This window comes from Scatophagus argus, chromosome 7 (genome assembly GCF_020382885.2).
Source record: "Scatophagus argus isolate fScaArg1 chromosome 7, fScaArg1.pri, whole genome shotgun sequence".
Lineage (NCBI taxonomy): Eukaryota > Metazoa > Chordata > Actinopteri > Scatophagidae > Scatophagus > Scatophagus argus.
In genome coordinates this window covers 17,176,026-17,200,127 of record NC_058499.1, presented here as the reverse complement: position 1 = coordinate 17,200,127, position 24,102 = coordinate 17,176,026, and the positions used below count along the sequence as shown (strand labels likewise).

At 41.0% G+C, this 24,102-nt stretch overlaps 1 protein-coding gene across 1 annotated transcript; it reads left to right on the top strand.

Moving 5' to 3' along the window:
• Positions 1–1,307: 1,307 nt before the first annotated feature.
• si:ch211-236l14.4 (SITS-binding protein) lies at positions 1,308–22,747 on the top strand. Its single transcript, XM_046394410.1, has 11 exons — positions 1,308–1,609; positions 1,686–2,349; positions 3,882–4,053; positions 12,912–13,119; positions 13,320–13,470; positions 16,054–16,251; positions 16,720–16,988; positions 17,152–17,288; positions 17,861–17,982; positions 19,880–20,059; positions 20,243–22,747. The coding sequence occupies exons 2-11, from the start codon at positions 1,879–1,881 to the stop codon at positions 20,414–20,416; spliced, it is 2,082 nt and encodes a 693-aa protein (XP_046250366.1). The 5' UTR covers positions 1,308–1,609; positions 1,686–1,878; the 3' UTR covers positions 20,417–22,747.
• Positions 22,748–24,102: the final 1,355 nt, after the last annotated feature.

Here is a 24,102-nt window from a genome sequence, read left to right as displayed (position 1 = left end):
GCACATTCAACCTCAAACAATCTATCATATATTTTAATATATCATAACACATTTTGAATTCACTGCAGATTCTTCAGTCGCTTCATGTTTTGTTTTTTTGTTGTATATGATTCCCCTAAAGCACAAGAAATTAAATGCCTAAAATGCGCCAGTTAAATAATAATAAAATAATAAACAACCAACACACATTTTACAAGCTAAAAAATCTCTGTTGGTCATAAATGTTTGGATACTGTGTGAAGTGGTAGCTACTAGCAGCATGTTAAGAGGCAGATTTTCTTATTTAATTCTAAAATAAACCCTAGTTTGACCTTGCATGTTGGTAACACATATTCATAATAATTCAGTTTTGAGAGTGTTGAGAGATAATGTTTTCAGTGCAGTTTACCCTTCAGCATCAGAATTTCTTTTAAACCAGTATCACTTTAAAGGCACATTACAAAACAAGAAAATAAGTTGAAGGAAAGTGACAGTCATGGAAAAGTTCATTTTAAAGAAGAAAATTCATCTCATCTTGATGATAGACTTTTAGTTACTTTAAGAAAACAGAATCAGACCTGAAGCAGCAAATATTTTTTGGGTTTTAATGTACTGATCGTCTGATCTTTGGGTCTATCTCAATGTCTAATTACACCTAATACTTCCTTAAGGAACTACACTTTGGTTTAACACCATGATTGACTTTTGGCCTTTGCACAGACTTTGTGTTTGCACATTTTTATTATTACTGTTTTATACATTTAGCATCCTTGACAAGGACAAATAAAATATATTGCAAATTTCAGAGTGTAATGGAGTAAAAGTAGACGGTAAAGACAAACATAAGACCTAATTATGGATATTGATTATTATGAGCTGCAGAACAAAACACTGGCCCCGGAGCTTCAGCAGAGACTTGTGCTGGATGGCAGCTGGGTCATCTCACCCTGTAAACACGAGCAAATCTGTCAATGGAAACTGTCCACAGCCATGTCGATCTCTTCATGCCACCAACTCCCTGAATCCAAAACAAATCCTCAAAACCGACTCATTTCCTCAGGTGGAAAACAAGTGAAATATTTATTAGATCGCTGAAAACGCAATATAAACTTCTTGGTCAAATTGATTAACAAACTAGTTAGCTGTAACCAATTAAACTAAACGATAACCCACTGAAGACAGCACAGGCTTAACTCTTCGGATCTTTATAAATATGATTTCAAAATCAATTTCAGGCATCACTCTTTGCTCGTGTCCATTTGACGCCCCTGGCCGTCTACCAAACCGCCGGATGACAAGTCTCCACACTTTTTACGCACAGAGAGCACAAGGAGAGTTTGCGTGCACGAGTTGGGGGGTCCCTTCCTTGCAGGCTGTCCCTGGCCCCCACGCCTCGCGGGCAGCTCCAAGACTCAGCCAGACCCTCCTGACCCCCCCCCCACCATTTCCCTCTCTCTACCTTTCCTCTGAAGAAACAACCAGGCGTTACGTCAGAAAGTGCAGGGCAAGCAAGACAGCGTCTGAGGAGCTATTCGTAGGCATTGCTGCCAAACCCGGCTTGGGGCTGCTCACGAGCTCACTGCAGTCAATGCAATTTACAAATCCAACTCTAAAACAGCAGCAGTATGTGGTAAGTCAAATATTCATTCATACTGTTTTATTTCCCCGCTGGGATTTTTTTTCTCACAGCTTTCTTCACATGACAGGTCTCTGTTGCTGGCACAATTGCGCACAAAAAAAAAATCAACAGTGTAAACGGTGTAAAGATAAAGAGTAGGCTGGTTTATCCTGTAGCCTCACTGAAAACACCATGACATGATGAAGCAACAGAGATTTTTGACGCACAGAGATTTCTGCAACATTTTTTGCGTTTGATACTTTGCTGATCTCAAAAACAACATGCCCCACGCTCGAAATAGGAACCCTAGCCCCATCCCAGAGGTAACATGGGACACGGGGTTGAAGGAGATGAACGAAACCTGGAAAGGAGCTATAGCCTGTCTCGGGGTGGCAGTCTTCTTTGTCATGACCATCGGGATCATATACTGGCAAGTGGTGGACCAGCCCAACAAGAACTGGATCCTCAGGGGGACTTTTAGCGGACTGATCTGGGAGAGAAGAACCCACTCGCTGGTCATACAGACCCTGACGGAGGACAAGACCTATGTGGAGATAGACGTTGGAAACGTGGGGAACCCCGACATCGAGGTTCCCTTCGTGAGGAACTTGTGCTGGCTGAATAAAACGGAGTTCTGCTATACGTGGGACTCGGTGGCCGAGGTGAAGATCTCGCTGGAGGTGAATGAGGAGACGGAGACGGAGTGCTACAGTATGACTTGGGTGCCGGTGCACTGTCATGTGGAGCTGAAGGTAGGGTCTCTCTCAGTGTGCGTTCAAGATCCAGTCCGCACTAAACACACTCGGGCAATTTTATGAAAATTTTATACAGTTTACGCCATTTTAAGCGTGATGAACAAGAAGTAGTTTTGCACTGTTTCAGTTTACTATTTAGTGATAATTGGCATGTGGTTGTGTATGACTGGTGTGATATTGGTGCACCGTGTTAAAGTGCTGACAAGAAGGCGCCTGATCAGTTTTGAAATCTGAAAACACAATATCAAGCGTTAGTCTCCAAATCACCTCCAAGATATTTTGTTCATCAAGTCTGTCATTCTGATTTCATCCACCATCTGTTTATGTAAATGTATTAAATCACCAGAGGAGACATGAGCGTCTCAACAACAGGCACTGATGCAGGATGAGGCCCTCGTGGCTAAGATTAAAATGTTTCAACTTATGTTTAATTTTAATGCGATTTTTGTTGTTTTTACTAGATTTGTTGTTTTGAAATTTCATTGCAACTTAAACTTTGACAGCCAATTGAATTATTTTAGACCAAACACAATCACGACGTGGCTCATTTGAATTGACGTGATGTTACAGATTAATAAGAAAAATCTGTTTTCCCTCTTTTTCTTTTTACAGCCCTCGATTAAACTGCACCGAGCGGACTACATGTCGTGTCAAATCTGCTTCGTCACAGCTGTTATGCTTTTTTTTTCACAGTACTGTACTTTATCCACAGCTTAATTACAGGCATTTAACTGTTGGGATGTTTGGGGAGGTTAATCTGTCCCCACTGGAACATTCCACGCCATAACTCCCTGTCATGTGGCGCGACCGCTCACAGAAAATCTTTTCCAAACTTAAGTCGCCTTTACTTTTCTAATTTCCGAAATCCTGCCCGGTGCCTCTCAGGTGATCACTTGGCACCTGTTTGTGAAACTCCTTAACCGAGCCCGTATTTGCTGACACGAAAAAAAACGAGCTCCCCGTTTGCGCATTTGTCCCCCACGCGTAAAGACGCTGAGAGGAAGGACGAGCTTTTCTCTAAGAAAACACTCTGTCATTCAATCTCTCCTGCGTGCGATGCTTTCTGAGACTGTCTCATGTACCAGCCATCAACGCTCCGTGTGCAGCTGAATTCATCTCCACTCGGAGACATTAGGTACATAATATGATATCACTGGAAATTTAAATTAAAGTCAGATTCACCTAAACGCTCACAAATGAACTTTACATTCATCATTTACTTTTAAGGCAGCTTAAAGCATTTGAGTGCTCCAACAAACCTTTTTGATATACTCACCGATGGTTCAGATGTGTATTTGAGGGTGTCGGACGTATAAAACACAAACTGTACCTGAATTTTCTTTTACCCAATACAATCTCTTAATTCTTGGCTTTATCCTTCAGTTTGTTTTTACATATACCTCTTTTGCATTTTTCCTTCTGTTTCACTCTGTCCTCATGAATAAAAACCTTTGGCTTTTGTTATGTCTCTCTCTCACACACTGTTTTGGTTTGTGTGTGTGTGTGTGTGCTTGTGCGCATCCTTTCAGGACTGCTTCTCCATGACCAACATATCCTGGTATGGCGGCGCCAGTGTCCGGGGTCAGACCTGGCCGATCAACGATCAGAATGCCACCACGCAGCCCTTCACTGTGAGTGATCTTAAGGACAATCCCTCTGGCTTTGGCTCTGCCCTGGAACGCTACTTCCTGGGCTCATCAGGTTAGAGTTCGCTGTTGGAATGAATCATTTCTGTTAACTCAGATCTCATTAGCCGAAGTGGACTCATAGCTCATCACACCTAAGTCTGTTCCAGCAGGACAGACCTTTTCATATCTTTAAAAGGACACAGGGCCTACTGTCTGATGCAGGGTTAGCACAAGGGCTCCGGAAATCTGACCCCACATCAGTGGGTATACAATGTGTGGCGTGAATCCCAGGGCGTGAGGGAAGCCCTGTGAATGTTGTTGTGTTTTCTTACCCCCACCCCCACACCCCATGTTTGTTTGTGTTTGAGCTGAGAAAAAACAGTCTGGCCACCTCCAGAACAAGCATCCCCAAAACACACAGCACTGACTGCTGTCTGTTTGTCCCGCAAATAGAGTGTAACACAACACTGTCTGTGACATCTCAGTTAATTAATTTAGAGATTAAACTACAAAGGGAAGTAAATCACCTTTAGCATCTTAAATTAACTCTTAGGGATACCGAGGTAATTGCCTTTTGTTTCTATTTAAAGGGCAGGTTGGATGAGGGCCCTGCTGACTCTTATAACTCACCAGGTTATTTTGGAGGTGTTAGATTTTGTCCTGGGGGCAAAGGGGGGGAGGCAGTGACCACTGGCAGATGTGAATGGTTAATATAACTGATGAGGAACATTTGGTGTGTGTGTGTGTGTGTGTGTTGTATGGTGTATAGCATTAACCTCTGGGATTTTGCCCAAACATTGTCTTCAGAGTAGAAGTTTACTTACTGAGCTATTGCTCAAAGAAACAATCTTTAGTCCTGAAAAAGTTCACATTTTCTTTTACAATCAGCTGATAACATTGCTAGCTGAATAGCAAGACCTTGCAAAATCCCACTTTACATACATGTACTTTTTTACGTGTGTTTGGGAATCGCGTGTGCACATATTGAGCAGCTCAGGGTGTGACTTCAGCCGAAGAGGTGATACAAGCAATCATAGCTAATGACTTCACTGATTATTAGCAGAGATCTCCCGCTCATTCACTCACATACTGATGGAAACAAATACACAAGTGCGTGTGCACACGCACTCAGACACATTTTGGGACATTATGTAACGCAGTGGCCGGCTTGATGAGAGAGTCACATGACTTAAATCTCTTTTCCAGCTTATGAGAGGATGGAGTGTAATTATCAGGACCTTGTAACCCTTTGTTTCTCTGTTCAGCTTTGCACAGAGAAAAAAAAAACTACACAGATGAGATGAGATCCCGGTGAGAACAACTGTTTGAACGTTGCCAAGTAACCGTTCACAGACACATACTGTCCATAGCCCCAAACATAGCAAACTGATGCTCAGCAATGACAACGATGTCTATTGGCACATTAAAGGTATATTTAACATGATATCTTGCTTTAAAGTTCAAGGATGTTTTTGTTTGGCTCTGGGGTTCACATGATCTGCACTTTTGCCTTAGAGAGAGTTTAAAGACATATTAAAATTGGCTAACTTGGCTTTTTTTTCTATTAAGGATCCCCAGAAATTATTACTGATAAATGATTTTTGATGGAATTGGACAGGTCAGATGTTCAGTGGGTTTCATTTGTCCCTCGTGCACACTGTTCACAGGTTCAGTTTAAAGAGGTGTGCTTCACATTTGGCTGATGTGTCAAGAGTAAAACTTCATATCCACTGTGTGAAATGTTCTGACTCAAACTGCACAAGACAAAAATGTGCAAAAAAAGAGAGAAAAAGTTCAAATTTAATTATTATTATTATTGTTATCAGTATAGCAGAGATCAGATGTGAAGCTCCTCAGTTGTTTTTTTAACTGTATTTTTGAACTGTAAAATGTTCTTCAATTGTAAAAACAGAAAATTCAGAAAAATTTAAATGGGAAGCACAAAATTTGTGGAATTAGAATCTGGAAAAAAATGTAAAAGGAGTATATATACAGTACGTTGTATTTGCAGTCTCTTTTTTGTAATGCACATTGCCATTGCACACATCAGATCCACTGAATAAATCACTGATGAAATCCTGTATAAGCAGTGCCAGACTCCTGCAAAATAAATACACACAAGCATCGATACTCTTGCACACATCAGACTGGTCAGTTATGACTCTTTATTACGCAATTGTTTCACAGTTTTTGTTATGAATATCATGTGGAGTCCCCCCGGACAGTGAGAGCTTAGAGAACAGACTTTTATGAAAGTTGAAATTAGTGAGACTTAAGTTAAAATTATATCTTCAGTCTACATTACCAAACAACCTAAGGAAAACGATTATTTCTCATTATATCAGTATATCAGATTTCGTCTTTCCTTAAGCCCTGACAAAAGCAGCACCTGAAGCACCAGATTTTAAACTGCGGCTGCGACAAACAGCATAAAGTGGTAGAGTCATAACTGTGTTATTGCTGTGGTTAATAGTGGTGGGACAGGAAACAATTATAGCCGCTTTTATGGAGGAAAAAAAAATCCACAGTTATGTGTGCATAGTAAACAGGATCATTATGAGAAAATGTGAGTTTATGGAACCATATGAAGACTTAATCAGATTATTGATTTGTTCCTCATTTTGGCAGCAAAACATTATTATTTATGCATGTAAACTGACCAAATCTAATTAAACGCAAAACTAAAAATCACTTTCAGCACCTAAAATAAAGGAAACATGAAGAATGATTACAAATACTGAATCTGTAATTTATAACCATATTTTGTGTTAATTGTTGAGTATCCAACTAAAAACTAATATTCACAGAAAGTGAATGGGCTTTCAGTATGTCTACAGAAATGAACTCTATATTCACTGTATATCTGCACACCTTTTTGTCAGTAATATTAGACTCCTCTCAGGAAAATCTGCTCTGAACTCTCAGCACATCTTGTTTAAATCAGCACTGCTCATAGTACTGGTCCCGACAAGTACATTTACTAAAGCACTGTACATAAGTTTACATCTGAGGTACTTGTACTTAATGTGAGCATTTCCATTTCATGCTACTTTATACTTCTAGACTCAAACTCAAATATCATATTTTTTGCTTTATTACATTTGTCAGACAGCTTTAGTTACATCTCAGATTAGATTTTTTTTATTCTCTTCCTGTCCAATGAAAAACATGTATCTACAAATGTGTTGATTTTGACCGTCTATGATAGACTGAAGGATTATGTGTTGAGAAAATTCTCCCACTTCTTAAGCTAATTAAACCATTTAAAAATCCTCTTGGATTAGCTTACATCATCATAAAACCACAAACAGGCTGTCTGATCTTTTACAGATATGTGGCACTCGCAGAAAAGACACACAACAAACATATGATGAACTGATGCTTTGCTGTAGATTAAACTAGCCAACAATATGTTAAGGAGTTAAATGAGCTGAACTTTAGGTTAGGTTTTGAATGTGTGACTTTTTCTTGTAGTGGAGTATTGTTACAGTGTGGCATTAGTACTTTTTCTTAGGAAAGCATCTGAATACTTCTTCAACCACTGCCAAAAGTCCAAAAATGTATACTTGTGCTCCCGCTGAACTCAGAGTTTTACTCTAATGGGTTCGTAAGAGAAAGCTGTTGTGTTTCTGTTGAGTGAAAAAATAAAGAACTACAGCATGTTTGTTTTCCTCAAAACAGATTCACAAAGGCAGCGCTCCAGTGGCAATAAAAAAGCAAAAGAGTCGTCACTCGTCTTGACCATCTTGGTGAAATTTATTTATAATTAATGGACTGACAACTCTAAAGCCTTCCTCGGAGCTGTGATGAAATCCTTTTTGTCTGAATCTGCTCTCTGGAAAACAAGCAGACTTACTGCAGATGGAGTTTAATAATAGCAGGCTTTGCGACTGTGTGAACTGACTGTCTGTTGTGTGTGCATGGGACCTGTCTTCACTGACTCTACTTAGTCATAGTCATATTATAAATACACAAGGCAATACAGAGCTGTGACTGACGTTACTAACTTAAGAAGACTCTTGGGGACGGTTAAGGAGCAAGACGGACAGACTGAAACACAGAGCAACACGACGGCTGCATGCTGTAGTAATAGTTGATTTACATTAAAACGGAGAGTAGCAAAGCAAAGCAGAGGTAGCAAAGTAAGCAGAGAGACAGGAGAGGAAAAAATATGCAACTGTGCAACAGAGTGACATTTGAGAGTGTTGCCAACTGGAGGAACTTGTCATAGGCCCACCTGTCTTTATCCATACAAAAACAACTGGGCTACTAAGAACAGATTAGATATCACTGAAGCCACATCCTGTGAGGGGATTCTCTCAGAGAAGCTGTCCCATATGTTTGGGGGCTTATTTCTACATTTGCTCAACTGGAGATCTTAAGGATGAGGTTTATATGTAGTTCTAGAGTGCAAATGTAAGTACTGTATAAAATGTTGATATTACCTGTGCTTTGGAAATGACTGCATGTGGTCAAATCATAAGATGTACCATTACAGTAATCGACAGGGACTCTGTGTCCATGTCCTAAAATTAATAAATGAGATGAACTGAAGATGCATCAACAGTTCATTCATACCAAAGCCTTCATTGCTGCTCTGTTGTGGGTCAATGTTTGAAACAAAATGGCCCCACATCAAATAAAAATATTTCAATCAATTTATCTAACTAGTTTAGAGTATATAAAATAAAACCAAATTAAACTCACTGTGCTGCATAAATACACCCTTGGTTTTACCCTTTAGTTTTACATTTGAGACTAAAAACATCAGGGCATTATTTTAATCTGAACATTATTCCTCCTCCGAGGGCTTCATTCTTTCAAAGTCCACATGCAGATACGTATGTTTACATGAGACAGATAACACGGCTCTCATCAGAAAGAATTTGGAGAGATCCTGTTTGTTTTCACAGCAGGCTGTTGTGATAAACTGCAGTGTGATAGCACTAACTTTGAAATTGCCTCACTCATTTGCACTCAGTCTGCATCCAATAAAAGTAATTTATCGACTGTCTCATCATATCTGCTTTTATTTCCATGCTGGTCTTAATGAAGTTAGCATCAGAGATTAGAATCAGCTATAATTTCTGCAGAGTACATGACAGAAACTCCTTAAGATAATAGACCACCCTGTACACACGTTCACACACACACACACACACACACACACACACACACACACACACAGTATGCGTGGGCAAGTGTGGATGCACGTTACCTTTTTATCTTATTCTTTCCCTCGTTCATCTTTTTTTTCCAACCCCTTTTTCTACATTTCTATATCTGACTCAGTCTTTCCATGTGGGAACCAAAAACATGAAACTTTACTTCTCCAGCTTATTTGCTGTTTGGTGTCTCAGAGGGAAGTGGCCAAGCTATACAGATAGCTAGGGATAAAAAGTTATGTAAGCATGAGTGTCGATCATTTCTTTCAGATAAAAATACTTAATCAGCTTTATTTGACAAAACACAACCTTGTAATGACAAGAATGAGAACAAGTAAAAATTTCCCTATTTATTCCCTCTGTAGTGCTTGATGGTGAGCGATAGCAAAGGAAGCAAGATTAACCACAGACAAAGTAATGGACAAAATTTCATTGTTTCTCTGCAACCAAAACATCCATGGACAGCAGTTTTTAAAATTTGCCCCCAAACCCTCCACTGTCTTAGTCAGGAGGTCGCCCAGAGGTCACCGGGCAGCTGCCCTGAAATCTCGACAAGTATGAGGTGAAACGCTTTAACAATGACTCACTTGGCCAACTGAAGCTTTGTTTAAAGCAAGCTGTCATCTCAGGTATGAGAGGGCTACTGTATGAAAACCATCCCGCGACTTTTTCCACAGTCAATCTCCTACCTAATACTTTCCATCAAGACAGTAGAGAGAGATGGAGGATTGAGACAATAGCTTCTGTCCACTGATGTACCAACTTGTACAACTTCTTCATAAACACGACATGTAATCAGTCTGTGGTTGCTCAGGACAGTTTTGTTTCCTTCCTTAAATACTGTACAACATTTTTCAAATTTTACCAGCTGAGACTGAATTGAAAAGAAGGAGGAGTAAATAAGGAAAAGAAAAGAATTTTATATGACATCAAAGTGAGTGTGGGTTCTTCTTGTCCCACCAGTGCACATTTTCACTCGTGATATTTGTACAGAACACAGTGTCTCACACTTGAAACAATAAAACTGATTGATGATAGTAAGAGAGCAGAAAAAGGCTCTTTAGTGTTTCATTATTTTTTCAAAAAGTGGAATTGGAAATTTACTACCATGGCAAGATCCCAGTTTTGTGGCCATCAATTTCTTGAGGTCGGGCACAGAAACTAAGTTTCCATTGTTAAGGAAATGCATGCCTGAACACACACATTCATGCACACACTTGGGCTGACATGCACACATAGCTAGCTTGAACACATCTTTTATACCCCAGTAAGTAAGTCAGTAGTGAGCTCAGGTGTCATAAATAATGACATAAATATGACAGGTAAAAGAGTGCAGCCCATCTGTTCCACAGCAGAAGGGAGTCAGGCAGCAGTGTTTTCCTCCAGACCAGCCACTCTATAAGGGTCTAGACGCCACATTAAAACCTTCCTGACCCATCAGAAGGTGCATGGGTCAGCTCCGCTACCACCTCCAAATGTTCAGCAAGAGGAAGTGCAGAACCTTTATGGGTCCTATAAGTCCAGCTCTGTTTCTCCTGGAAGTCTACAGTTTCCCATTAAAGAAAGTGCGTGTGAATGTGTGTGAGAATGCACATATGTGTGTGAAGAGGCGAATCTGAGGTTGCTTGATTGGTGTGTTGGCTCAGCAGCTGTAAAACCGAGACATGTGTATGTCAAATCATTCAAATCTGCCCAGTAAACTTCATGCATTTTTACCTTTGTCGATCTGCTGCTTTGAAGGTGAGCAGATACAGTTGCCCAGGCATATAATTTTGCTTTTGAGAGCTAGTGGAAAATATTTCTAGGGAAGCTTGGAGTGTTTAAGGAATTGGTCTAAAAATAGGGTCCCCCATCACTTCCCCTTCAACTCCTGGACACCCCACCTTGGCTGTAACTCAAGGCCTAAAACCTGCTTCACTTTCTTTAAATAACACTTATTGATTCCTTCTCCCGTCTGGTTTGTGCATCTACAGATACTGTTCAGTCAAAGTCAGTGTGCTTGTGTCCTACAGAGCTTTATACTTATTTAACCAGGGCGAGAAGAAGTTTATTTTCAATCAGGACTTCCCCCATGCTCAAAATGCATACTGGTACATGCAAAGTACTTCCAATGGAGCTGTATAAACACACCATGACAAGATTTAATAGATTTAACATACCCATCTGCATGTTTAGTCAAAGAAGGAATCAAAGCTCCAGCTGTTTTCAACCAGACTGTCCCATTTCCATGAGGCCCTGTAGTGTCATTTCCCATAGATATTAAATATGACTCAAGAAGGCATGCTTGCATACTTAAACTCCACTTTCCACCCTGTGTGCACTTTGGTAAAGCAAACTGTTTGCAGCCTCCTGCATCTGCACATCATTTTACAAGACCACTCGGGGTCTGGTGTACCCTGGTCACCTCTATTTCCACTGCCTGCATATGTATCAGTGTTTCCTAGCTAAATTCTACATTTATCTGCCATCATTAATCTGGAACAAGCAGTTAGGTGGTGAGCTAACACCCTGTGAGAGGCAGCTGAGGAGTTATCAATATCTCTTTGACATTATCCATTGCATGTGAACTACCCTGAGGTTGAAGGCTCTTCGCTAGGCTTTATGAAGCACTTGAATACCGATCTCTGAAACTATTAATCTGATTATAAACCCGTACATGAGTATCCTGCCCGCTCCTGGTCCCTGCCTGCATGAGAACAGAAAGCCCATTGAAACTAGAGAGGGTGGCTGCAGTGAGCCAAGCTCTCAAGCTCTCATGCCGGGTTCTCAGACTGTCTCCTCGCCTTGGAAACAGGTCTTGCACCTTAATATGTTCACTAAATCTCAAGTTTTGCTACTTTGAGAAGGTGGTGCAAAAAAACTGGGGCAATTGGTCCAGGACGTCTGTGCTGAAGACTGTGGTAATGGCTGGGTTCTGCCAAGAAGGGACAGGCCCACAGCAGGGCAGAGCCGACAGGAGAGGAAGGTAGTTAAAGCTGAGAGGGAGAAGGCGGGAGTCAGGACGGGTGAGAAGTGGTGAGGATAGGGGGTCAGGGTAACCTGAGAGGAACAAGGCATTCCTTGCAGGGCAGCTACATCTGCGGACACAATTATCTGCTTCGTATAATCTTATCATTTCACATGGCCTCTGAAAGATTGCATATACATCCAGTAGAAAAGAAAATAAGTTAGTCCCTTTGTTAGACATTTGCAGAAAGCTAAAGTTGACTTATTTAATTACAGGTGTGCTGTTTAGTTCTTCCTCCATGCTGGATTTGACACGGAGAGGTTGCTGCAACTTTGTTCTGGAGAAAACCCAGAAGGAAGAAAAAATGGATGTAAACAGATGCTCTTTTTCAGTACCAATGTGACTTTCAGTATATACCCCAAACACCTAACCCTTCTCCCATTGAGACAGAAGGGTTGTGCAGTGTAAGTTACCTACCCAGAAGTTGCCTGCAGTCCCAGGGTGAACACTTCTAACCGCATACTGCTATATCTCATTCTAGGGGGTGTTTTTCTCACTTCTGAGTGGAGCGATATCAGCTGACACAGCCTACACTCTGCCTCCCACAACACTCTATCCGCCATCCTGGTCTCAGTAACACTCACGCACTATGTCATAAGAGGAATCTGCAATGGACTATCTCACCTTATATCTGTCTGAAGTGAAACATTATATTATCTGTGTATCTGATTCTCTGAAATGACAGTTATGAATTTCTCCCAAGCATGATGTAATGAATTAATATCCCGTACCCTATCCTATCTGCTTCCCACTACGCAGGTGTTGCAGTGCTTGTGTCTCCTGATATCCCACTGCAGCTCGGGGTGGACAGCAGACAGCAGTTCTGCCTGCAGTCACTGCCCAGTATGGAGCGTCTGCCTTTACAGTACACTGTGTGTGTGGCCCAAAACGTGAAAGCTGCACACCAAGAGGCTGTAAAACAACTCTCCCAGCACAACAGGGAGCTCCCCAACATGAAAGCACTGTGGTTAGTTGATTTTAGATTCAGATTGGTGGAGATGAGGACTTCTTTGCCTCATTTTCCTGCCAGAAGGAGAATTCTGGGCATTGTAAATCAAACAGTGGTGCGTCTGAAACTATGGGGGCATTTTGGGAGTCACAAACTAAAATCAATCCAGGTTTCCTCATAATAGTAGGTTCTGTAAGATCCCTCCACCTGTCCTACAGGCTGCCATTCTGGAAGCTGCTCGCCAGTGTGGACTCGGGGCCGAAGGTGGAGAGGGAGCTGAGGACCTTCTCTAATCGTCTGAAGAGACACCAGCTGGGGGAGGGAGTCATCAGCCTCAATGAACATTCCACCACCCTCCTCTCTGATATGGTATGTGCTCCTCACAGCTTCCTGTGCCATGCTGCACTGTCTCTTTAGCAGCCTGGAGAATTTTTCAAGGGCAGAGCTGCTAGATGTAGACTGAGAATGGATGTCATGTAGCCAAATCGTGAGGGTCAATGTTCAACCTACCGTGTGAAGAAAATCACTTTAGCTCTAAGGTTGGAACTAACAGTCACATCTTTGACTTCTTCTAAAACATCTTTAAAGGTCTCTAATTAGTAAAAGTAGAAAAATCCACCCAAAAACATCTCATATTTAAAGAAATCACTGATAACCTTAAGTTATCAGATAAGTTTTATGCCCAACTGAAAATAGACAAATTCAGAAAACAATCCGCATACTATTTAATGGAATCTTTCACTCTCTTATCTCTTTATTTTGAAACCAATCAACAATGTTTTTTTTGTTTTTTTTAATTCAAGTTTGTTCATTATTATGACAGCACAGTGTGCTCTCTTGTTAAAAGTCAATCTAGCTCTCCCAGCAGTCCATCTGTCTCTCCATGCTATCAACTTATAACAAATAATCATCCTATCAGATCAGCCAGCAGGATGGTATTTTGTTTAATAGAATTAGATTGTAAGGGTCCTGAATGAATGGATGTATTGGTCTACACAATCCATAATACAAACATAGATAGGACACTGTGTTTCATTTTCACTTGAGAAAGCATCAAAAGAAGGTAAAATGCATTAGTTCTGAATTAGTAATTTCAGTAAACCCAGTCAAAATCCTCCCTGCTACATGTATCTATTTACATTCTTTTATTCATCCTGTCTTCATTCAACCAATTCGTATGTTGTGAAACTCCTAAATCTTCCTCTTCAACCATGTGGGCTGTGAGGCTGGGAGAGTTCATTGGTCAGAGGCTCAAAACTGGTCAGGGATAGAGATGAAAGAGTTTTCTTAAGTGGATCTCCAGAGTGCTGGAGACAGGCTGGGAGCGAAGGAGGGAAGACAGGTTCACCGAAATGTCACAGCGTAGAAAAATAATGGGGTTTTTTTTCCATGTTTAAAAAATGTTTCCAAAAATACAGGCCACACTACCTGCACTACACTTTTTGAATTATGACTTCAATTATGACTAAAAATGTGATATATCATGCTCACCTAATATGTTTCAGCTATTATAAACTTGTTAGGACACGATTTGGTCCTTATCTGGTGTGTTTATAATGCAAAGGCACAAGTGAAATTCTTCTATTCTTTGCATGCTGGTGTTTATTTTTTGTCTCATATTCATCCTGTTATTTTCCCTGAGTGTTATTGTGAACTGGCTGGAGACAAGACCACCAGGACCAGAGTGGATCTAAGTCAATACATAGTGATGGTTCATTACAAAACAAATACAGGGATGAGAAGACAAGCAGAGATCTCAGGTGGTTTTGAATGTGATAGCTGTGGGATGAAGTGAGTGCTTTGAGATTAAAAGGGATTTCAGCCAAGACTAACATGAGCAGGTGATCCTGACACCAGCTTGATGCTGTGATCTGACCAGGATCATGCAAAAGAAGAGGAGGTAAAGGAGTTTCAAGTAATCTGTCCATCAGAGAAGTGGAGTTCAGGCAGTTCCTTATATACAGTTCACCACGTACATACACTAAGCATTACCATATTACCAGTTCAGAAGGTGTGAAAGCATAAAAAGAGGGGGAAGTTGATGGATCCCATTTGATGAACATAATAGCCATTATCTCAAGTTTTCTGGTACATCAAAGATAAAAAAAAAAAAAAAAAAAAGCATCAGCCAACCATACTGGCTACATGGAAACTTATGAAAGTTGAAGTGGTCCATGAAGTGTGTGGCTCTACACAAGAGTGACTGGCAACAATGATCCTCTGTGAGTTTTACAAGTTTTCATAAATTATTGGTCACACTCTAACTCTTTGTTTTAAAGTTTCCATGTTGGTTCCCGTCACTGGAAAGTTCGGGTTAATAATAAGTTTGCCATGTCTCTAAAGTTATTCCTGAGACACTAAATAATGCAGCTCTCCACAAACCTTGTTAACAAAAAGACCATATGTTTCACCCTTCTTTCCATCAGTTTTTAGTATTTTGATGATTTTGTGTAATTTGCATTTAAATTCAAGAATAAAACAAACATTCAAACATTCTAAGGCATTACATAATATGTGCTAATCTACACTTTCTTCCCACAGCAGGTTCACATCCTGGGCTCGATTCTGGTATTCTTAAAAGGTTTTGTTCCACAGTTATGTAATCTAAAAATCTCCACTTCATTTAACCATGTAAATTCCAGAGGATTATAATGTATGCTAATGGTTCTGACAGAGGTCATATTGTCTCAGCTACTAGCTTGCAGAGCAATGTGCTCACATGGTCAGATCATTTTGTCTAATCCAGTGTAAAATTACTCTATGTAGTATAAGACCATTTGTCAAACCCAACCAGTTAATGAAAATTTGAATTGTTCTATTAGTGCATTACGTTGCTGAACAGATTATTGTTGTAGTGCACTGTTGGCAGTCAGTTGATGCTGGTATGGAGTTGCCTCTGTAATGCGAACTTTTCAAGACTGTATCATGTTGTATCTGTCCTTCTCTCTGCAGGACCATGACTACCTCAACAGCAGGAGAAGGGGGATGTCCACGAGACTGACCAGGGACCTCCCACTTGTCAAGCTTCTTAACATTTCCATCACCCTGTCCCCTTTCCTGGGTGTGGACACCACACAGTTCCACACCTCCCTCATGGATGGCACCGAGGCCTACTGGCTCAGTCTCCCCTCAGCCCCTCAGGGACAGCTGGTGAGATCTGAGTGGATCGCACTCATCATCCTGTAAAGAGCTTAGCTGTGTTCACAGTCCTCTGCATGTTAACTCCCAGCTGAGATTTCTTTGATTTCATTCAGGTTGTTTTTGTGGTAAAGCATTGCCTTTCTCCAAAGGAATTCCACGTCCTCTACACTGCGACTGGTTCATTCACCAAAAACATAGTCCATCTCTGAAAATGCTGAACTTCCTCCACTTCTTAGAACTCTCTGCTCTTTATCAAAAGAAACCAGACTCGGATTTTTTTTCATGAGTGGACAATTTCTATCTGCCCTGCAGTTTGTCTCCATTCACTTTTTGCGAGCTGATAAAACACAGAGCAGTGTGAACATGGCCTAATCCAGAAAATCTATCAGTACAACTGTGGTTCACTGTAGTTCATTCAATTAATTATCCAAAAAATAATAATAATAATATTCGTGTAAAACAAACCCTGTTCCTCAGATCCCTGTGATGAGTCAGTGGCGAGGAATGTTCTGTGTAAAGCTGAACATCACCAACCCAGGAGCGGTGAGCTGGTTCCTGGACAGAGTGGGATCTCTGCAGGCCCATTTAGGGATGGAGTATGTCATGCTGGAGGGGGGTGAAGGGAATCCGTTTGAGGAGCAAGCCCTGCGGCCACCGCATGCTCTCGCTGGAGACAAGTACATCAGCCTGCTGGCGGATCTGGCCACAAGGATAGGAGACTCCACCATCGTGACAGCAGGGACACGGTACACCCACAAGTGTCTTATCTTGTTTGTATTCCCTATTGACCATAATCTTTACACAATACTTACTGTCGTTTTTTGTAGAGAGAAGTATTTCGCATTTTGAGATGTATTCTTGTGTTTTTAACACACACTTAGGTTTATCATGCTGCTTTTTGTGTCTCAGGTCGAGCCACAAGCCTCTGTTTGTGAGGATGACCCCTTTGCAGTCCGACTGGAGCCCAATGGGCCTGAAGGGCATCATTCCCTCCCTGCTGCACCACACTCTGCTGGGATACAACTTCCTCATTCCTGATGCAGTAGGTAATACCAGAAGCCTATGAGTCACTTTTTTCACCTCTAATAGTGTGTCACAGGACATCATAGTTTGCTCTTACATGAAAACAAAAAAGAGCACAATTCTTCATCATTTCACAAAAAATGAAAGAAAAAGCAGACAAAGAACAAATCTGATCTTCATTATTTGATCTCAGATAATGAAGTGTAATATTCCAAAGTCCTGTGATGGCATGTCAGCTGAGAGAAAACTATTTACTTTGAAGCAGAGAAAGTCAGTAGTATTAGTTCTACAGACAAAATAGATTACCTGACGTAACCGCACTCAGACTCTCATGAAACATGGATGACATAAGTTTCCAGTTTCCAGGCTTTGTCAAAATATTTCATCGAGCATTTCTCTTGGAGGATTTTTGGGGTCATCTACCCAATGAACTCATTAACAGTTAGCTATTTTTTAAATGTTGCCCAGTGTCTTTACCAGTTTCAAAAGTTAGAGGAACAACTAATGTTTTCTCACCTTTTTCTTCTTTGCCTCTACCCATCTCTCTCCCTCTCTCTCTCTCTCTCTCTCTCTCGTTCTCTCTCTTTCTGAACAGGTGGCTCTCTGTCTGGAGACCTAGTCACTGATGAGGAGCTGTTCATCCGTTGGCTGGAGATCACAGCCTTTCTCCCGGTTATCAGCTTTCACACACCACCCTGGGTGTGCGGAGAGGACTGGGTATACACAACCAGAGTTAGATCTTTTTTTAAAAAAAAAATCAAACAAAGCAGTTAAAGCACAGCATGTAGACACAGTAGCACACTCTAACCCAGCAACTGTTTCCTCTTTGATGCACTTTGGCCCACCCTGCAACCCCACACTGAGGTGGCTGTCATTAGGTCTGTGTGATCATATTAGATGTGATTAGATGATAACATGATATTCACTTGTGAATATTTAGAGTAGAGAGAAGTGAAGTGATGCATGAATGCTGCCGATTCAATCTTCTAAAAGGGTGGGAAAGTATCCTTTCAGAGCCAGTCCTCTCTTTCGAGTGCTGAGAAGTTCCCACCAAGGTGTCTGCAGAGACCTGATCTATCAAAACTCAGACTTGACCCCCCCCCCTCCAACACACACACACACACACACACACACACACACACACACACAAAGCAGGAGAGGCAGGCCTAAACTCTGTCCCTCTCTGCTGGACATTGGGAATGTACCATTCACCGTGCACGGCAGGAAAATAAAGTCTATGGTCCAGGAGATTTCAGTGACGAATATCAATTCTCTTGACAATGTGGGACCCAGGTTGGATTTCATCAACAGTAAAGCACTTGCTGATTCTCGTGAGGGTGAAGGCTATTTTCCCCTGCCCTTCTCTTCCCTTCTTCCCTCAATAAGAGTGATTGCTTGGCCTCCTCCCAACATCACCTGTGGTTAAGAGCCCATCTGCTCTGAATTACAATCCCTCCTCTAGATTTACGGCTCCGTCTCTAGAGCCACTTCAGCAGGAATGATAATGAATTTGAGGACAAGTCTTGGAAAAATACTTTATTGTGGCAATTAACATTTCCATGAGTAATTGACAAGTATGACAGAGTGGGGGTGATCAGCCCTTTTTTTCCACTAGCAGAGGACTGGGGCAGCAAAATATATTGGTTGTGACTTGTGTTGCGTGACAAAGATAAAAATAGGCCTTTGGACAGCTAGACATTTGACAGCAGCAATGTTTTCCATTTTGGTCTCTTGCATGGCCTTCAACTTATAAACTCAGATGATATGAGTCTGAAGAAATTTGAGAATAGAATAGACTTCTGTGTTACACATGATAAATGAGTCATTTCTTAGTGTTTCACTGTAGTTTAATGGTTGCACACCTTTATTTCCATGTGTGTGATATTGTGTGATACTGCAGTCATAGACAGGTCACAGCAACAACCACACTGGAATCAAATAGCAATAAAACCACAAACCCACACACATGCCTGGCTTCTCAATTAGAGAAAGATCCACTCAAACCCGAGCTGTGACTTCAAGCTCATTCCTACAAATGTTCTCAATCCCAACTCATAAAAATACATTTTTTATAGATGTGGTCAAGTTTTGTTTTTGTCATGGGACAGTGAAGAGGATATGACCCTTCCAGGAATGCTGAAGTAGTTTAGCCAGAGGGGAAGACAGGAGAAAGACTTGGACAGTGTTAAACCACCAAGTCAACAGTGAACTGCTCTTGAGGTCTGTCTGCATGTCTGGGTGTAGAGATGGCACAAATGTCTTTTGCAGACCTCACTGTCAATATTATTCTTGTCCTGAAAATCTTGTGGCAGATGATTTAGTTAAGGAAATAGCTTTTTTTTTTCCCTTTTCACTTAGTCTACATTTCTTGGCTGGACATTAATAAAAAAAAGTGGTTCTGAATGAAAATAAAATCCACATAAGGGTAGACACTGGCTCTAAAGAAACCTTTTTATGAGCTCAATTATTGTAATGGCAAGACCAGTTGGTACATACAAACAGCTTTCTCTCTCTCTCTCTCTCTCTCTCAATATATATATATAATTTACTCAAAAAATATGATCACTGTTATAGTAATCCTCATTATGTTCTCCCATCCACCGGTGATCCACAGGTTCTAAACCTAACTCGGACATACATAGCAAAGCACCAGAGGGATGTGGTCCCACTGATAGAAAAGTATGCAGAGGAGTGGCGAATGACAGGAAACCCCATCTATCGACCGATGTGGTGGCTCAGTCCCAGCGACCCCGTGACTTTTACCATCGATGACCAGTTCCTCATTGGAGACGAGGTGACTTAATGATGTTCTGATGGGAAGGGATTGAGTTCCTTCCGTCAGCATCCGATACACTTGGCATCTAATAGTGTATGAATCAACCCCTGGCTGTAACCTGATGTCTTGCTAATTAAGTGTACATTCTGTGTGACATCTGAATTTCTTTGACCAAACTAGTGCGTGTGTGTGTGTTTCCAGGTCCTGGTGGCACCGGTGGTGGAGAAGGGAGCTGTGCAGAGGGATATCTACTTACCTGATGGGGGCTTCCAGTGGCAGGACAGCCAGAACGCTCAGGTGTTTGATGGGGGCACGTTCTTACAGGACTACCCTGTGCCCTTGGAGGAAGTGGCAGTTTTCCTACGGAGAAGCTGAGTCCTGTGACTGATCCACCGAGTCACCTGACTTATCGTGTTACTGTTTTAAATCAATTTTTTTTTTCAATACTTGTGCTGTTCTCAAATTGCACTTTTCCACTAAAGACCATTGACCCAGTCTCAAGGTGATGTCTTGAGATGACATGTAGAAAGGTTTTTTTTGTTTGTTTTTTTTTATACTTGCACTTTACCGTTCAAAATGATTTGTGTTTTTCTTCCTTTTTTAAAATGTTAATTGGTTTTACCTCTCGGCTGATTTGTTTCCGGACTTTTTGATCTGTTCTGCTTTTTTTTGTATGTAACTTCCGCAGAAATCTGTGTGTTTACATACTACATTTCTACAGTCTTTAATTTTTTTTAGCTGCTGCTGGCTCTCTTGATAAGGAGGAACAAAGCAAGCCCCTTGTTTGCTTAAAAAGAATCTGAAACTCTCAAGAAGACCAAATGAAGATATAGAACGAGAAAGCAAAATGTTTGAAGGGTTTTTTGGCGAGGAAGTGCCTATTGGGAGGAAGTTATCTCACAGAAAGCTTTGTAGTGAGACTGACGCGCCGTGGTACCATATGTCTTGCTCATCATTGGAAAGGCTTTTACTTGAACTTATCAGGCCAACGGGCCAATATTTTATGAATGTACCTCAAGATATGGTTTTTCACTGCTTTACAAATACAACAAACTATCACCCCTTAGCACTTAGACTAGTTTAACTTGTCAACTTACCACTCTGTTGGACACGTCTGAATGTCCACTAGTACTGTAGGCCAGATGAACACAAGGCCAAGCCACTGTATTTGTAACTCTGGATATATTTGAATTTAGATGAGATGTTGCCTTCTTACTAACCTGCTGTGGTAAGATCTTTTTAATGGGCTGCTCATTTTTTGTCTGATGTTGTGCTGATATGCTATTTCACATTCATGTGTGCCAAATTAAGATCAAAAGATAGCCTTGTTGCAGATGTTCAAAGGAGTCTTTTTATAGATAGTTCGACATGTTGGGAAATACACAGCAATTCTCTGCTGGCTAGCTAGCCTGGTCCTAAGGTAAAAACACCACCTTATCAGCACATCAAAAGCGCACTAATTAATGTGTTATATCTCGTTTGTTTAAGCTGTACAAAAATCAAAGTGTAAACATATTTGGATGTGCTGAACTACTGCTTGGCCAGAAGCAGTGACTTCCTCTACTTTCGAGTTTTTATGCTAAGGTAACCGTCTCCTTGATGTAGGCTTCCTGTTTAACATTACAGCTACGATAGTGGTTATCAATCAATCTAGGCAAAGGAAAAAAGTGTTCTTCCCAAAATGTCAAACTATTCCTCTCATAGGTCAACGTAGGGCAAAGAGCTCTTCAGGCCCCAAAATATTATGAATATTGATGCTCTCATATGTGACAAACATCTAATACAGCCATCCTGGATTTATCAGAAATTGTTGAAAGTGTTATCTGACATTTAATATCATAGAGGTGCAGTGGCCATAAACCCTGACGAGTCATGAATTTCTGCTCTCATGTGTACCTCCACTCAGCTTACTCTTTGGACTGTGATCGTAATCACTTCCACTTCCATCGCTTGCTTTAGTTCAGTAGAGTTACTTGATGAAACAGAATTTTTTCATTTGATTTGAACCCTGACTAAATGTTTTGAGTAAATGATATGTAAATAATAAAACCAACTTGTGATTATATTTAAAAACTAACCTATGGAGAAATTTAACCGCCTTCGTACCATTGCTTTATGTGTCGTTAGTTAGTGGACAGTGCTCTTTGGTAGGGCTTGTTTTTATTGATTTGTTCTACGCAAGACAATCTTAACCAGCAGTGATGATACAGACTCTTTATCACTTAGTGAACGCTTCACCACTAAATTGATTGTGTAACTTCGATCTATCAAGTTTACTGTGTCTACTCAAACACTCAGGTCTACTGAAGCTTATCAAATCACCAAATGTCTTAGTGCAACACAGTATGTTGTGAACACATTGACGTCTTAATCTCTCCTAGAGCTGAATGTACAATGGACAAACTGTGATTTCCCAACCGAGCCCTTCGTGCAAGGGGCTTGTCTAGCTCCCGTTCTAATGCTTTTATGGAATGCTGTGGTATGTTCACGTATAAGTTGCGGGAAAAGCTTTGATGTGTTATTCCTTCCCTCTACAGACTGATCGAACCATGTGCCTTAATATGCCACTCTTAAATCTGGACAACACGAGTGTCTGGATTATTGCAGTATCAGCAATGTACATATTACGATGACTGTGCCATTACAAGTGTTTTTCTCTTCTGTAAATCAGAGAACATAGAATGACAAAGTTGCAATAAAGTTTACATTTTCTTACTTCACTGGCTCAACTAATTTTGTTTTCTTTGGTTGCTTTGTATTCATCCAGTCTGAAAATAAGCCTCTGTGATTGACTGCAGTGGAATGGATATCTGTTGTTCTTGTTCTGTACCTGCCAGCAAAAGATTGTGGGATAGTCTCCAAAACCCGAAATGATAAAAATATGCTAATACTGAGAAAGGAATAGAGGAGGAATTCATGATGCAAAGTAGTTGATTTTGCTTGTGGTAACTGTGTCATCCATGTTTGTGTCTGCTTGCACATGTGCAATTTCCTGTGTGAGTATATGTGAGTGTGTGTAAGGCTCTTATCTTTAACACTCCTTGCTCTTCCTTCTCCCCATGTCAGAAAGTCTATGTCTATATATCTGTGAGCATGTTGACGACTAACGTCTCCACTAATTCCACTCAAACCTAATAAAAGTTATTTATAGCTTTGGCGAGCACGTGGTGGGAGAGCTTCTCAGGGGAATCACATTCAGCTCAACCTCCACTAAGCTTCTCTTCCTTACCTTCTTCCCCTGCTGCCCCTTGGCTGAGATCCACTTTGGGGCCCCAAGCCCTGCTCTTTTAGCGCCATTAGACAGGTGCAGCTGGCCGCAGACATGCACAGACCCTCCACACTAACCACCAAGCTCACCCTCTCCATTTACACCCTCACCTTAATCATTAGATTCATATGGCACTTTCAAAAAATCTGGGCGCAGTTCTCAGCCAGATAAAATTCACAAGACATCTTAGTGTGGCTCCATGGTTTGTGAGGTGATGAAGTTACAGTGTCACAGGCTGGACAAGACTCTGCTATGAGGACAGCAGAAGCTAGGGAGCCAGAGACCAAAACCTTAAGTGACCTTCATCATTCCATATGTTTTCAGTTGACAAAGTTTATTCAATGCTATATTATTTTCAGAACACAACATAAATATAACGTCTCCCTAATCTGTGTACAATGATTAGTTTATTGTATGATTGAAATTGATCCCCAATTCTGGACAGTGAAGCTCCCTCTGTGAGGTCCACTTGAAACCATGGCGCAATAACACAGCTCCCTCCAGAAATCTTGCGGTCGAAGACATCCACCCTTAAACTAACATTTAGCAGCAGGACACAGCGGTCCAATTATTTTTTTCCTCCTTCGCAAAATCAACATGTTTCATTCAACCCAATTAGTTTGAGGCATAGCGGAGCCTTACATAAGTTGCTCAGTAATGCAGGAAAAACAAGCTGTCCTGCCAAAACCCGAATTAAGAATGACACGAATGGTCTACATACAGTAGCTGCTATGAGAACGTTATTCTCCACTGTTAACAGCTACCAGTGATTACCACCAGACAAAATGGGAAC

What these genes read in the sequence shown, in the direction of transcription:
- si:ch211-236l14.4 (XM_046394410.1), top strand. Translation starts at nt 1,879, where the DNA reads ATGCCCCACGCTCGAAATAGGAACCCTAGCCCCATCCCAGAGGTAACA. An exon ending in ACTGTCATGTGGAGCTGAAG is followed by an intron (nt 2,350 to 3,881) that starts GTAGGGTCTCTC and finishes GCATCCTTTCAG; the next exon opens with GACTGCTTCTCCATGACCAA. An exon ending in GGGTGTGCGGAGAGGACTGG is followed by an intron (nt 17,983 to 19,879) that starts GTATACACAACC and finishes GGTGATCCACAG; the next exon opens with GTTCTAAACCTAACTCGGAC.